This window comes from Agelaius phoeniceus, chromosome 10 (genome assembly GCF_051311805.1).
Source record: "Agelaius phoeniceus isolate bAgePho1 chromosome 10, bAgePho1.hap1, whole genome shotgun sequence".
Taxonomy (NCBI): Eukaryota; Metazoa; Chordata; class Aves; order Passeriformes; family Icteridae; genus Agelaius; species Agelaius phoeniceus.
The window spans coordinates 12,293,870-12,310,598 of record NC_135274.1 but is presented as its reverse complement, the minus strand read 5'-3'; the positions used below and the strand labels follow the sequence as shown (position 1 = coordinate 12,310,598).

General features: G+C 38.9%; 1 protein-coding gene across 14 annotated transcripts in view; it reads left to right on the top strand.

Annotated features, from left to right (window-relative positions):
* TRIP12 (thyroid hormone receptor interactor 12) overlaps positions 1–16,729 on the top strand; it is a 79,727-nt gene that overhangs the window by 21,011 nt on the left and 41,987 nt on the right. For 11 of the 14 annotated variants that reach the window (XR_008534842.2, XM_054639646.2, XM_054639655.2 and 8 more), the window contains exons 2-4: positions 5,228–5,374; positions 13,892–14,017; positions 14,990–15,789. Coding sequence is in view for 13 of the 14 variants with exons in the window: in XM_054639646.2 (XP_054495621.1) it covers positions 5,277–5,374; positions 13,892–14,017; positions 14,990–15,789 (1,024 nt within the window). In the remaining variant the exon portion in view is untranslated. The remainder of the gene's footprint in view (positions 1–5,227; positions 5,375–13,891; positions 14,018–14,989; positions 15,790–16,729) is intronic. The other 3 variants (XM_054639651.2, XM_054639653.2, XM_054639649.2) reach the window with 2 other exon arrangements.

Here is a 16,729-nt window from a genome sequence, read left to right as displayed (position 1 = left end):
ACTGATTTGCCATGTTACCCTGTAGTGGCCCTAGAGCGTGTTGGTGTTCTTCAGTTTAGTCATTGTCTTTTTTTCTCAGTAACCCATGTCAGGGTAGCTGCATTAGCTCCTAGTATCCTGCAGGGAGTGACTTGGATGCTAAGCAAAGGCTTCATGTGTAGGTCTCAGTTTTCCCAGTTTGCTACAAAAACATTGGAAGCATGTTAGTTGTTTCCTGTTGGCTTTTCCACAAGAAGAAAGGTAAAGGCTTCACTATAAGGTAACAGGTGTTTTTTGTCTTGTGTACCTGTACAACTGCTCTGAGCCACATGTTGGCCATAGATTAGCTATAGTGTTTGCAATGGTAATGTTAGGTCTACAGAAATGAATTCTGGTTGCTTTCCTGTGCAATAACAAAGATGACTTTAAATAGTAATCAAATAGTGTTTGCTGAAACTCAAAAATACTATGCTGCAGAATAAAAATAAGCACTAGATAGCAATGTTGTTACACAGCTTCAGAAGATATGTTGTGGATTTATATGAAATGCTGGCCTTTGGAATTAATCCTCATTCTAAAGAGTCTGCTGATGGTGAGAACCTCTGCAGACCCATGCTTTGGCATCATCATAGCTAGGAATATGGAGTTATGAAACATTAACTAAAAAGGCTTGTGTGCAGATAACTTTATGCTAGAAGGGGACCTGAGCTTAAAAATTCCAAAATAGCATTGTCTATTGTCGAAGCATGAAGGTCTGATGGAGGGTTGTAGCTTTTTGTTATTGTGGGTGTGAGGAAGAATCATTGTAGTTGAGGAACTTGTTTTAAAATCTGGCAGGACTGCACTGGTGCATTCGGCTGGTCTCTGCTGAGCTGCACGGTTTTTTTGAATGTTGTCTGACAATGGGAAAAAAGCCAAGTGCTTGGAGTGAGCTCAGAGATAGAGGGACAAGTCTGAATGAGGACAGCTGAGATTTAGGAACCTCTGGGCTCTGCTCTTGTTGTTTTAGGATGTGGAAGGCACAGTTGTGAAAATGTCTCTTCATTGCTGGACTAACTGGGCACATGGTATTTTGTGGCTTGCAGTGAGACTTAAGTTAGCATTTTGATGTTAAAGGTCACAGCTGAGTCGCGAAGCTGCATTATATTTAAAAGCAAACTGGGAGTCATGTGGTAACAAGTACACAATAAGAAATGCAGTTAAGTTGAGAGGTATCAATATAGAAGATAGCTCTGGACATCATCTTGACTTGACAGATGCCTTATAGGATAAAACAGTTGTCATTTCATTCTTCTATACAGCTGAAAATACTGTGTGTATGACAGCATGTTGTGCTACATAACTTCTAAGCACAGACTACTTCAAGTGTCTGGCTAAACCCTGTGTCATGGTTTAATCCCAGCCAGCAACCAAGCACCAGGCAGCTGCTTGCTCACTCCCCTACAGTGGGATGGGAAAGGGAATTGGAAGGGTAAAAATGGGAAAACTTGTGGGTTGAGGTAAAGAGTGTGATGGGAAAAGCGAAAGCCATGCATACAAGCCAAGCAAGACAAAGAATTGACTGCTTCCCATGGTTGGACAGGTGTTCAGCTTTCTCTAGGAGAAACAAACACCATCACTTTAAATGTCCTCTCCTTCCTCCTCCTTCCCAATTGATACACTGAGCATGAAGTCCTGTGGTCTGTAATATCTCTTTGGTCAGTTTGGGTCACCTCTCCTCACTGAGTCTCATCCCAACCTACATGCACCTCAAGCCTCCTAACCAGCCTGACTAACAGCACAAAAAGCAGAAAAGGCCTGTCTAAAGGTTCTGTCTGTGATAAATAGGGCCAGGAGACCAGCTCCCTTAAAAGACCTTTATTAAAGACAGCTCTGGGTGGGGAACTCAGGGGTCGCGCACACCGCCTGAAGGATGCTGAGGAGGAGGAGGAGGAGTGCAGCTTTGTCTCTCGCCAGAGCTGGGGCTTCCGTCCTCACTAGAGTCCTTAGGGAGACAATATTGGCTCGTAGCCCAGGGGTATTCTCCAAGCTGGGTCCTATCAAAGTTATGGTGACAGGACGGAATCCAGCTCTGGTCAAGAGTGGGTGACTTAGTGTGGTTCTGGTGGGTTAAAGTCAAAGTTTATGTGCTGGTTTGTTGTTTTGAGAGGGTTCATATAGTTCTCACAGCCTCTCATTTGAATTCAGTCCGGGTGCAAGGCCTCCTGGGAGCAGGGGAAGTGGTTCCCAAGGGGAATGGATACAAATCCGGGGTGAGAGGGAAAGGGGTACAAACGCAGAGTATGACGGGGAGAGATACAAATACAAGGTAAAATAGTAACATCTAACAGCAGCAACTGAAGGCAAGTATTAGAATTCTAACATTCAATGTTTAACAACAGACCAACACTTCAAATTAAGACTTTATCAACTTCACTAACATCAACTACCAATTACTACTCTGAAAAAGAGCTCTCATCTCCAGGATTTCATTCCTCACACTGTCTAAGCCCTTTTCACCAGTTACTAAGACGTCTGTATTATCAACACTGTTGATATTGCATCCATATTATCAGTACTGCTCTATTATCAGTGCTGTGTTGAACAGAAATCCAAAACACAGCCCTGCCCCAGCCACTTTAGCGTAAATTCAGGTTTGTCAGAGACAAAACCAGCACACCCAGGCAGATCAGTGTTAAAGTTTTTCTAGGGAGGGCTGGGATTGCCCGTACAATGTTTTCTTCAGCTGACTCTTGTGGTGGTGTGTGGAGAAGCCCATGTTCTGGCCCTAGGTGGAAAGTGCATGGCTAACCTAGCAGAGGTCTAGGTGAGCACTGCTTCTTGTGGAGTGGAACCTGCTGGAATGTGCATTTTAATCCCTACAAGGTGAGACAGGAGTTCTGTGGCAACCATTTTGTGGTATGACTGAAAGTTTGACATGAGTACAGTTTCAGTGCCAGCTGACCTTCGTGCAGAAGGGGACACTACTCCCTCCTTTTAGAAAATGCACAAAATGTGCCTCATTTCTGATAGTAGAGAGGTGGGGTTTTTTTATTTTGGTGTTTGAATACAAGGAAATAAAAAGAGAATGCACAGAAACATTTGACAGTGCCTGACTCCAGCTGGACCCCCTAGGTGCTGAGCCCTTGCTCAGCTTTCAGTCTGATTAATGCTAGGCTTTGTTTCTTGCATTGCTGTTCTGAAGAGAATGCTACAACTTAGGAACTTGTCTGGTCTGGCTACACCAGCAAGCTGGCATGATTTCCAGCAGCTGGAAGCTTTTTCTGTTTTGTTGTAAATCTTTTTGTGCTCTAAAGTATAAAAAGTTTTAGATTGATGGTGTTACATGTTACTGAAAAACTTTAAAACTTTCTGTTAGTGGGAATATTGCCTTTGATTAAGGAGTTTGAATAAGAGGAAACAAATGTGAAGAGGGAAAGGTCACCTTTTGAGTAGTAGTGTTTATAGCTTTCTCAGCTTAGTCATCAGGACTTCTATCTAAGAGGTTCATCAAACAACAGTATTTTGTGGGATTGTGTATTTTGTGCTTTACTTATATTCTTTCAAATTCCTAAGCATAAGGTAAAAATAAACCCCAGCCAAAACAAATGAAGGTAAAAGTGATTAGTTAATTAATTCTACTTTCTGTGTTTGCTTTTTGCTGCTATGTTGGACTTCTTAGTAGAAAGAACATGAAAAACTTTCAAAAGATGCTTTTGGCTCCTGTGATATGGGGATTAGGATGGGGAGCAATTCTTCTGCCTAACTTGTATTTTTATTCAATTCCTGGAAATATTTAAAGTATTTCTGGCATGCTGATGTGACCTTTCAATATTAGGTTGTATTATTACAGTGTAACAAGACTGAATCTCAGCTAGCAGAATCCTGATCAATAATTTCCTGTCCTGCACAGGTGTATGGATGATATATGTGTTCCTTGTAGCATTATATATGAGGTAATAGTTTGGATAATGTGAGTTTATATGCCTGGTTTCTTATGGCCTACAGTAAAACTGAATCATTTAGGATTCTTTCTTTGTCCCCCCCCTTCCCCTCCTGTCACCTTTGTTCACTTCTATGAGCCCCTTTTCAGAAGAATAGACAATTATGTTCAGCTATTCACTGTTTTTACTGACAATGCCAGATCGTGAAAATAATTTCATTGGAGACATTTGAATTTGAATCTGAAGCCTGCAGACAGACTCCTTGTTTACTGTGCTCTGGATATCAAATCAGTATATAAATGGAGTTCTTATACTTGGGTTACTTTCCTTCTTACAGCTTCTTTTTTTCACCTGTGAATACCTTTTTTACCAGATTTCACAAAATTAGAAACAGTAAAACTGGATTTGCTGGTTGTGGTCCTGTTGCTATGCTCTATGTGGAAATACCAATTTAGCACAGGATACAAAAGTCACCTCTCTTCACTGAGGAATTAACTGAGGCTTGTTCTTGAAATATGTCTGTTTCAGAGGACTGTGGCTGGGGGTTATGGTAGTCTTTAATAAATAACTACCAAAATAATATCTGTAGATCTCTAACAGTCACAAAGCAATACCAACAGTAGTAATACAAAACCATCATAGATAATTTTTTAAAAATAATTGTATGCACTCATTAATCCTTCTGTCTCAAATATTTTTCCCTTTAATTTAGCTCTCATTAGCAGAACTTCCTGATTATAAAGCTAGATCTTTTTTCCTGAATTGACTATGTACCTTGCTTTATGCAAATGAAAGTTGCATAAATCACACTAGAGAAAGAAGCTGTTTGGAAAGCACTGTAGTTATTGTGAATACTGCTTCTTATTCCTGAAATGGGCTTTGTAATCTCCTACAGTGAAAGTTAAAATACTTGAACACTGTTGCTGTCTGTCAAGCACTGAGTTTTTCCTTAATGTTGATAAACAGAGATTCTCCTAAATTGCGTTTGTCCTGTCTCTGTATAATTAGAGAAACCCGCTAGAAAGGAAGTGTGTCATCACAAAATCATAGAGGAGTTTGTAGTTTGGGTTGGAAGGGAGCTTTAAAGGCCATTTAGTTCAGTATGCTATATATACCAAAACCTGGTTGCTCTGTATTAAGGTTCTAAGTGTCTTGACAAGAACCTTGTCCATGTGTCTTGTAACTAAAAATTGTTTGAAAATTCTTGCCTTCAAGAATTTGCCTTTTGTTTAAGCAAAAACAATACCATTGTACATTTGTCTCTGGAGGTGTGGCAGTGAGTCTTCATGCCATGTATCTTATGGCTCTTCTCTCTTGTCTTTCAGTGAATGATAGTGTCTAGAAAGGGTATGTCCCTTCAGGAGAGAGGTGCCAATGTCCAACCGGCCTAGTAACAATCCAGGGGGGTCACTGCGACGTTCACAGAGGAACACTGCCGGGGCCCAGCCACAAGACAACGCAGTAGGAGGAAGGTATGGCTGCTATCTGAATGTTCAAATTTGTAACAGTGAAATGCATGTCATTTACAGAATGTTTTCCACCCTGCAAATCCAAGCACTGAAACTTCTATAAAATCTTTTTGCCCCTGAAATGCTGTCTGTACTGTTACTGCATGAGATAAGCCCATGGATAAACTCACTACCATACATGTTTAGCTACAGTAGCAGTAGTAGAGCTAGCTATAGGGGGGAAAAAGCTTTTTCCATAAATCACATGTAGTAAGAAATTCTTTCCATGTCTTTCTTGCTGATATTAAAAGTATGGGAGGGGGATGACAGGAAGAGTCTGTTACTGGGCATCTGGGAAAATGTTCCTCTTTGACAAGACTGAATAACTGGTACTCTTTTACCTTTGCACTGCATATAAATCCTGTGCAGATGTTGAATAATTCAAGAAAAAAAAGGTTTGGCATAATTTAATATGCCTGATACAGTGAGCAAGTGGACCAGATTGTATTTGGTGTCTGTAAGTGGTTGGCTCTGCAGTGCAGAACAAAGAAGATCCTTAAAACTGTTCCATGGATGACTGTACTGTTACTGCTGTGAGTGAATCCTGTATGGATATAAGTGTGTCTTTCAGTCTAATGAAGAAAGGTTATAGGGTGATGGTAGGCAAATCTATCTATTCCACTCCTTCAGATACATTACTGGTGCAGTTGTTGAATATGTGTACCTTGGGCTTGAATTTTTTTTTTGGGATGAGTATTAAAATATTACAGGTCAGTGGCACAAAAGCTTTTTACTATGAAGGAGCTAGGCTATAAGGTTTAATGAAGGTGAGGTGTATTTCTTACTAGTATCAAGTCTAACTGAGGACAAGTTGAACAACTGTTGAATGGGTGAAGAAGGCCAACTTCTAAGGAACTTTGGGGAGAATTCAATCTGAAGAATGCAGCTTCAGTTTCTCTAAACTAGTCTACCGTACATGTAGAAGAACAGATGATAAAGACAAGGCTTCTCCCCTCAAATAATGTGGCATAAGGAAGGGGAAGTTTTCCTGCCTTATGTAGCTGATTATTTTGTAAGCTAGAATTGGTTTTGGAGAATATTTTTTTTAACAGAGGCATACATTTAACAGAGCCCTTTGTTCCCTTCTGCCCATTCTGTGTTGTCTCTGCATCTCTGTGGATGTTTAAATTAGGTATTGCCCTATCAGCTCTTTCCTTTTACGTGGAACTTCACCTGGAGTGAATAAAGCTCTCCCTAGAATAAAGGATTGGAGGCAAGTTATTTGGAGATGACATGGGGATTCTTCTTCAGACATCTACTGGTAGTTCAGTTTTTACAGTAGAATACCAGGGAGAAGCTCCACTGTGAGTGAGTCAGAAAAACTGAAGCATTTTAAGGGTAGCACTGTTTTCTTTTAAGGAAGTCACTCATCCGTTGTTTTGGTGCATTGTGATCTGTTGTGCTGTCATACATTGATTAAAGATTGACTTGTCTGAAATGACTGGACCTCTTCCACCCCTCACCAGATCTGTGCCAGACTTCCATGAACATGAGTGTATTGCACTTCTAAAGTGTGTTAGACCTTTAGCAGAATGAGAACTCCTTGCTGAAGTAAGCAGGATGGAAGAAGCTTACAGTCCTCTTTGAATCTGGGTCTCTTTAGAACAGGACCTCCCCTGCCTTTGCATTTCTGAGCAAACATCTTGAGCTGGCAAAGCCTATAAAAAGGCCTGGTTAAAGCATGGTGGTTAATATAAAATTTAAAATGAATGTCTTCTTTTACTGTCCTCAGCATCTCCTTTTGAATAAGGTGCTGGGCAGAAATGGCTCTTGTACAAGGACCAATGTAAATAGATCTGTCAGGTCCTTACCAAATCTGTGGATGACTTGGAAAGAGGCAGGCTCTCAGGTAACAGTTTTTAGCTGGTGCCTGTCTTTGGACAGAAGCCTCACAGAACTCACCCTTCCATGTATGTAGCATGCAGTGGTATAGTATGTTTCAGTTCTGCTGCTGAGCAGTATGCAGGAGGGTCTGGAGTTCACAGCTTGATGTGTCTTGTTATGCCTTGCTGTACTCTAGTGATAAACACCGCTTTTGCTGCTGTATTAAAAAACCCAACAAAACCCCAAACAAACACAGCAAAAAAAAAAAAAGTTTTCTTACATTATGGAGTTCTTTGGGATGTCTGAGACAATTTATTTGCAGTCTTTCTTGCATTTGTCATCAGTGAAATGAAACTCTTCAGTTTGAGCTGTAAAATCACTTAATAGAATAAACAAACTGTGGAGAGAATAGTTTCAGTAATATGCTCACATTGAGCAAATAAGTGAACTTGGGATGTATCTATGTTAGTATTTCAGTTGGAGCTGGGGATGTTCTTTTGAAGCCAAGCAGTCATCCTCACCTGCTGTGTTTTGGCTAATGTGGAATGGCCTTGGAGCACTTGAACAGGAATCCTTTTGGATGAAACTGAGCTGAAAGTTGTGCTCTATGAGAGCAGTTTGTGTATGCTGGTCACTTGGGGTTGTAATATGGTATGCTTTGAAGTAGAAATGATTGAAATGCAGAGATGGTGGACACTGATCCTTAATGGTAACTGTCTTGATTTATAGATTTTCTTCTGTTGATCCATACTATTTGTTGATGTTGTTGTACAGACAGTGTGAGATCTTATTCAGCCACTTTATTAGGTCCATGTATTTCTTGCCCTCCCCTAATAAACAACAGGCCAATACACAAAGATTGAAGACTTCCAACTTCCCCCTTTCCCAATAAAAAAGAAGGAATTAGACAGCAGTGTGACTCTGTAGAGGGTTGTTGCTTCATGCCTAAAATTAGCCACAAAGTTTGTAAGCAGACTTAAGGGCCACACCTTCTGCAGTGTTGGAGGTTACTTCACTTTGGTCATAGATATGCAATCATAACCCTTCCAGCAAGGACAGGTTTCGATACTGTCTGAACTTGTGTACTTGATTGCATTTCTGCTTTGTATAAATAGCTTTCTCAGTGCTGGAAATGCAACAGCTTTTTTTTTCCAAAGCTTTTTTGTGGCTGAGGTGTGAGCATTTTCAAAATACAAATTAAGTGACGAAAGCTTGGATAGTTTATGCAGTTTGTCACTCATAATTTCAGACTTGGGTTTGAAAGCCAATAATCCAAGGTAAGTGTGTGGTATGGCCAGATGGCCTTGTAATAGCATTAGAGTTGCCTTCATCTCTTTTATGCTCTGACTGGAGTGAATGCAAGAGACTTTAGTTGATAAAGGTGTTAAAAAAGAGAGAGTCAGAAGAATGGTAGTGCTGCCAAGCTGAAGTGCTAATGTATGTCTTTCTATAATCTTTGACACGTCTACAGCTTAAAGGTCTTTGTTAAAACTCTGCCAATTTAACTTGCTTAGCTGCTACTGTTCACTTGTATGAAGACTTTGGAAATTCCAAACTTCTCTCTTGCCTGTTCTAAAAGCAGAATCTCCCTCCTGTTACATTGAGTATTGACAGACTGGCTTAACCAGGAAGTAACAATGCAAACCCATTTTCCTCTAGACTGGGCTTGTTTGATGTCCCCATAACCTCAATACCTGAGTCACCATGAGCAGGGGATGCCTGTAATGGTTTTCTGCTGGAGTTTTACCAGCAATTCATACTCAGTATAGTAACTTGATAGGAGCTTTTAGAGTTTGATTTTGAGGTGCATTGTTTAAAGGTACAAGCAATGATACTAGGCTCAAGGAAGTGTAGAAAGACAGATGCTGTTTATTTGCAATTTGTGCTGTGACAGTGATGTGTGCTTTTCTCTAAAAGAAGAAAGGGGTCTGTGTTTGAAAAGGGATATATGAGCTGGTGGTGGTGTCATTCCCTCCCCGTGTATGCATTCAAGCAAATTTGCCTTAGTGAAGTTGAACTAATGTGATTCTTCACTTTCTGTTGTCATTAGTTATGTTGCAATAACTGTGCTTTGGATGAATTTTAGCTCTTGTGGGTATTATAGTTCTTACTGGTTTTACTACCATTTTGAAAAGTATTTAGTGTTTACCTCTGAATGTAGAATTACTGCTATGATTGCACCAATTTTGACATCATTGATTAACTAACTACCACATTACTACCTTTTGGTAAACAAATCTCTATAACACATTCTACATTTGTCTAGCAACAGGTGTAGCAAGTAGAGATAAGAATTGTTTTAATTCTTTCTTTGAGTTTTCTTACAGTTTCTTGCAGCTTTCCCCAGGGAAAAAGCTTGGCCTGTCCCTCTTCTCTGTGGTCAGAGAGCTGCTGCTACAGTTTCCCTTTGCAGCAGTAACTGAAGCAGATGTGTTAATGAAGCTTTGTTTTTATAGGGGTAGGAGGAGGGGGTGGAAGGTACTTATTGCATTCTTATAACTGTATATTGACATTGTTACCATGTGTGTTGAAGAATTGTGCCCTCCTGGCTTAGTTCCCAGTGATGCCATAGGATTTACTTCGAATGGGAGCAATTTGGAAGTGTTATTGTATGGGACACAATAAGATCTTTTCTGGACGTGGAGCAGTTGATTGTTCCTTTCAGTTGTGAGCAATGTTTGACTGTATAGAGTATATGGATGTGGTCCCATGTACTAGAACTTTCTTTACCAGTGCTGCAAGAAGTATTTTTTTTAAGTAGTGGCATTAAATGACAGTGGTTATCTTTTTGTATATTATTAGTCTTAAGTAATCTTTAGGAGTAGTAGTATTTAACTAGCATATCACTTTGACATAAATAACTGCTATACTGTTGTTCTACATGGAAGTAGGGTACTTTACTTATAAAGTTTAATGTTTTGGAAGAAAATATATACATGTTCTTGTGTATTTGGAATTGAAGGCTAAATGATAAATGAGATCCTTGTTGGCTGTGTGTAGGACTTTAATATAAGCAGAAAGAGTGCTTTTGTCAGTTATATTGCTTTTGTTCTGAACAGGAGATTTGGTTTTGGACCAGCCTTGGTGATATGTTAACTGGTAAGAACTTATGTGAGACCTGTAAAACCTAAATATGATGTTTGAGTTGGTGGGGAAGACATTTAGAGTATTTCTGAGGAGAGAAAGTAGGTGGTTTCCCACAGCTTTTTTTCATCTGTGCTATTGCCTTTTTCTTAATCTCATTTTTGACAGAAATAAAAGAGTAGTTTTTGCAGACTTTGTTTGGAAGCATTTAATAGCTCTCTTTCAGCTGCTAAGGGACATGACTTAGATTAAACATTTTGTTTATTAACTAACTTCAAAAGGTTTTTTTAATATGCACAGAGTAACTCTCTGAGAACAGGTTCTAGTTGGTTCTTTATTATGGTTTTGCTCAGAGCTGGCATTTTCCACCATGTTGTTTATATAACACAGCAAGCTAAATGGTGGTTATCTTGTCAACTTCTGTATATTTGTGTTACTCTAAACTTGAGTGTCTGCCTCTGAACTAAAATCTGCATCAGCAGACAGCTTTGCCCAGTTCAATGAAGCCTTGGAGCTGTTTATGAAACTGTCTTTAATTTGGGGAGGGAAGGAAAACAAAAAAAACCCTACAAAACACAGCTTGAAGGTGCAGCAGGAGCTCAGTCTTTCTGGAGGTACCCCTGAGAGTGGAAATGGAAGAATGCAAGCTCATAAATACTTAGCTCATGATATTTTGTCATTAATGAGGACCTTAGTCTCTCAGAACACTTCTTGCTGGAATGACAGTTCTTAATGAGTGGTACATTAATGGAAAAGACTGCAGAACTTGTAATTGTAAGTTAAAGTGGAAAGCCTTGGTTTATAGACCAAAATACATGTAGCTTACAACCTTAAAATCTGCCTTCCAGTTGTGCATGTATCTTCTATAGCACTTGATTGCACTGCAAGCATTGCTTATTCTGAGCTTTACAGACTATCCTAACTACCTTTGTATGTGTGTTAACTTTTGTAAGGAGACCTTAAGTAAGCTGTCACAACTTAAATATAAATTGGGACAGTGATACTTGTTGATGTATGGTTAAAGGTTTTACCTTAATCCTGTAATCAAATTCTCAGTGTTCTTGTATAAACCTGAGAGGAGAGTTCATGTCATGTTCCTGGTGACTGACATGCTACTGCATGCACAGTTGCTATTGTATTGTGGCCTTCTTTTTGTAATTTATGCAAGGTGAATGATTAAACTCACAGTGAGATGTGAGAGCACAGTTTAAAAAAAAAATCTCAGTTGTGACTCCCCATTTGTGATGTAACCTTTCTGCTCAGAAGGCTGTTTGTGCTGAGTTCTTGATGGATAAAGAAGGCAAAGCAAATGCTAATACTCTGCATGTATTCATGATCCCTAGGATGTGGCTGTAGCTTTAACAGTCCATACAAATTGGATGTTGGTATGAAAGTGTATTTGTAAAACTTATTAGAATCAGAAGGGTTTAAATGTGAAAGGGGAGGAGCCAGAAACAAGTGGGAACTCTTCAGTGCATGTTTTGCATCTATTGTTTTAGCAGTATTTTAGTTAAAAAGTTCTTCAGTTATTGTGTTTTGTGAATATCTAAAGCAAAACAAAAATCTTTACAGGAAAGTAATCTTTTAAAATATACTTCAGAATAAATGAACCCTGATGAGTTTAGCTTACATAAAACTTGAGATTCCTGCCAAGTGCAAATTATGTAATAATGTCTGTTACTCCCATAATAAAAACATTTCATGGGGAAAATTAAATTTCACGCCTTAATCTTTTGTTGGGAAAAGGAAAATCCAAATACTCAAAATTAGGTGAAACATTCCCAAGTTTACCTTGATGGAGTTTGCTATTCAAAGAGTTTTATTTCACTTGCTTTTGATAGTAAACAATATTTCTTATAGTATGATAAATAAAACTTAATTACTGGAGTCTGGAGAAGATGCTGTTAATTTAATCTTTTCAGACTGTCACACTCTTAGATGGGGCACAGAAAATGTTGAATATGTACTGTCTATGTGCATTCATCTGAGTAACTGCCTAAATGAGAATAATTCAGAAGAAAGCAGAAGGAGGAAAGTTATCAAGAAAAACAGTCATATTACTGAAGTTTTACTGTTTTGACTCTAAGTGAATTAGCATTTGGTTATCATCTGGATGGTTCAACTTGATACTTGTTTTCTACTGAGATTCAAGTTTGTGTTGAAGTCCTGAAGAGGATGGGGAAGCTTTCTGGTGGTCAGTAGTATACTTAGCTCTGCCTTTACTACCAGACTTCTGGCATTTCACTGGAAGAAGTTCATTTTAAAGCTTGTGGAACTCTTGCCAGTTCCACTTAGTCTGTTGGGCTAAACTTTGTGATGTTTGGGGTCATGGCTGGAGCAGGATACATAAATTGGAAGTCTACATTCTTCCCCATCCTCCATGGATGTTTGCAGAGCTCAACTCAAAAGCTGTCTAGGCCTGGGTTAATTTAATAGCATGTGACCATGTAATCAGCAGTTCTTTAACTTTGAAACTTCACTTCTTTCAGCTTTATACCAGACTAGTTTGAGATTTTTCAAAGGTTGGTGGTTCTTGGGCCTTCTGTGTAGGTAGGATATGTTCAGTAGGGTTTTCCTGGTGCCAGCTGAGTCAAAAACCGCATTTTATCCAGGGAAGTGCAAGTGAGATGTCTCTCGCCTTAGAAATTATTTATGCTGTCCTGTTTTAAATGCTGATGAGCATTCTCTTTTGAGTCTTGCAGATGGTAATTCTGAGTGGGTTTCAAAGTAAATGTGGAATATATAAAGATGTCACTTAAGACTTAAATTTTATCCAGTGTACAGTATTATCTTTGTCCTTCAGTCAGAGCTCATACAATAAACCATTTTTTTCATGCAGCTGAAAGCTGCTTAGAAGACCTCTTACAGCTTATCTATGTGAAACTCGTTCCAGTCTTTGACATCACAAGTTTCCTGTCTCATTTGACTGCCTTCATTGGTGGTGTGCATTTCTTCATTCCTCTTCCTTCAGCTGTTACCACATAGTTCTCAATCTTATGAACTGGTAGATGTTGCAGCCAGAAAATAACTGGTGTGGTTGAGCTTTCCTACCAAGTGGAACTGGCTGCATTCCCATCCTGAGCACTTGTTTTTTGTTTTTTTTTTTTTTTTTTAACTGAAGAGTAAAGATGTAAATAATCATAACTGTATAAAGACTTAATGCCTGGAATTTGGAGGTAGATGAGAATATATCTATTTTTGAGAAGAGATCTTTGACAGATGCTCTAGTCTTGTGCTTTACTCTGCTAGGTTAATCATTAAGTGAATAATTCAGTAATCTTGCACACTAAAAAGATCTGAACTTATCTGCAAAATTCAGATGTAAGATGTTTTATTCATTTAAAATTACTAAATAATTGTGTGCTTTGCAAAACAGTTACACTGGTAGTGATTTGTAACTGCATCGGGTGGTTCTTTTGACATGCTGCTTTAATATTAGGAGCTGATATGGAAAAATTGGTAGCTGTGAATTAATATGTATAAATACTACAAAAATAAACAATATTCCACCTACAGGTCTGTATCTGTATCTTGGGATCCTGATAGCTTTCTGTTTTGACTTTCTACTGACAGGTCACATTTAGGGCGGGCAAAGCATAAGGCACATAGCCCTCCTGAGAGTAGAAAATCTATTTCAAAGACACCCAAAGTGCAGTCTAATACTACTTCTGAACAGTCCAAGGGACACTTTTCTAAAAGGTAATTGTGCTTCATATTCATATGTTAACCAGTGTTATCTGCACTTGAAAAACTTGTATAATTATTGAGTTACACAGAGTTCTAATAAAACATATGACTAATGGATATTTAACTAATCTAGGTATTGCATTCACTGGATATATTTCAGTGTTTCCAGTTCTGTTTGCTTTTTCTTTTTCTAATTCACCAACTAAGAGCATTCCATCAGTGATGGGGAGGAAATGATTTCTGCATAACTAGTCCTGGAATACTTGCAAGGTGTTTTCTCCCCTTCTTGTGCTTCATGTTGGGGGAAGATTGCCCAAGGAGCTTAGAGCAATGTCCAGTATGAATTGAAATGTGCAGTAATATAAAGGCCTGTAGTCCTGTGTTCAGGGTAATCTTGGTATTGCTTGTCTGCTCTTCCTATGCTTCTGCTATATACACATTGCAACAGTTTTCTATTACATAGAAGAGAATTTTGCCAATTTTGTATGTGATTCACTACATCAATTTAAAGATTGATGAGAAACTATCCTTTCTTTAAGAGCCTTTCTTGAACTAGAATCCAGTTATGACTAGTTATGCATTACTGAACACTCCTTACTCTCTTGTGGAACTTATATTCTCAAACATTCAGTTAGTAGCTTCATGGCTTGATTTTTTTTTTTGTTTGGTTTTAATCAGTTTGACATACATATAAAAAAGTAAAATCTATTCAAGTTAAATTTACTTTTTTTTTAAAAAAGTGGTGTATTGTGCTTTTGTTTTGCAATATCCTTAGGTTTTATGCTAGCAGATATGTGCAGTACGACTGTTCGCATCCAAGCATGTGGGGGTTTTTGTTTGTTTGCTTCAGGGTAAGCTGAACAGTGTTTCTTACATGCAGAATCCTTTATTATTAAACAATGATGACATTTATCATGCAAAATTCTTACAAACTGCGAGGCTTCTTGAGTTCAACTCTAATGCTGTTCCTGCTTACTTCTACAGAGGCTGTAGTTCATCTGCTGTTTTAATACCACAACAAGAAGATCCAGAGAGAGTCAATACTTCAGAAAAGCAAAAAACGGGGCAAGTGCCTAAGAAAGACAATTCTCGAGGAGTTAAACGCAGTGCTAGTCCAGATTACAGGAGGACCAGTTCTCCTAGCTCTGCTAAAAAACCCAAAGCACTTCAACACACTGAAACTTCCTCAGAAACTAACAAGCCACATACTAAATCTGAGAGAAGACACTCAGACCAAGAGCAGCCCAAGTCTACACAATTGCCATCAACAAGCAAGGCTCACACCAGAAAGGGTGGAGCTGCTGGTAGCTCCCGAAGTCAGAAAAGGAAAAGGACAGAGAATCTGTCTTGTATAGAGAGTGGGTCATCAGTTGAATCAACTGGCACTGAAGAAAAGTCAGCAAAAGTCTCCAAGCTGGCTTCAAAATCGGTGACCTCAGCCAAAGCTGGGTGTAGCACCATCACCGATTCTTCTTCTTCAGCTTCCACCTCCTCCTCCTCTTCTGCTGTTGCCTCTGCTTCTTCTACTGTTCCTCAGGGTGCCAGAGTGAAACAGGGAAAGGACCAGAGTAAGGCTAGACGTTCCCGTTCTGCATCCAGCCCCAGTCCAAGAAGGAGTAGCAGGGACAAAGAACCAAGTAAAACAGGTGGCTCTTCAAAGTTTGACTGGGCTGCTCGATTTAGCCCCAAAGTCAGTCTCCCTAAAACAAAACTGTCTCTACCAGGCTCTTCCAAATCAGAGACATCAAAACCTGGACCTTCAGGACTACAGGCTAAGCTAGCAAGTAAGTATTCTTTTCTAGTATTCTTTTCTGGAAGAATAAACACATATGTTTTAAAATCAAGTCTTCTAAACAAATACTTCTGTTTTTTCAAGCTGCTTATGATCTTCCTAGAAATGAATTTTTAGTATGTTCTGCTGAGTTAAGCTGTGACTGAAATTGACAGCTAAAACAGACAATTTAAGTTCAATCAGTGTTCTGTGAATTTAAGTTGCTTCTGTGTCTAACAAATCAATTTTAAAAATACATGCAAAATAATTAGATGTTGTGATGGGGGCATATATGTTATAAAACACTCTTGATTATATTCCTTTTGTCAGATTTTTATTCCCCCTCATTTTCTGTCTTCTGTTTGGAAGTGGGAATGGTAAATGCTGGAAAACAAATGGATCATATGTGGTATCTTCTTTGAGACTTACTTCCCTGTTTCTTCCTTGTTGTGGGGATCTGACATTTAAGAACTGTAGTCTTGTAAACCTGGTGTACATAGTGCTGGGGATATCAGTCACTTTATTTTCTAAGTTGTTCTTACAAAGTATGGCTTCTCTCTGGTGCTGAGTTGGAATAGCAGCTACTGTTCCTAAACATGATCACTGAGAAATGCAGGCTGTTTCCAAGCAGAGCACCTCCTTGCTAGTATGCAGATATGCTTGTAACTCTGTTGTCTTGAACAACTGTTTTTTAAAAAAAGTGTTTTACTGTCTTTGTCTACTGAATGGTTTATTTACTGCTTGCATTCTCTAAACTTGAGGTAAGAAGTTGGATTCCTAAGCTTGCTGACTGTTGTTCCTTTACTTAGGTGTGATCACAAGTAGCTTGTCTGAACGGGGACACATCCATAGCTAATACTAATGCTGGAAGTAGGTGAAATAATCAAAAGCAACAGGCTCTCTTTCTGTAGAAACATAGGTCAGTTAAATTTACAGGTGTGTTTTGGCTAGTG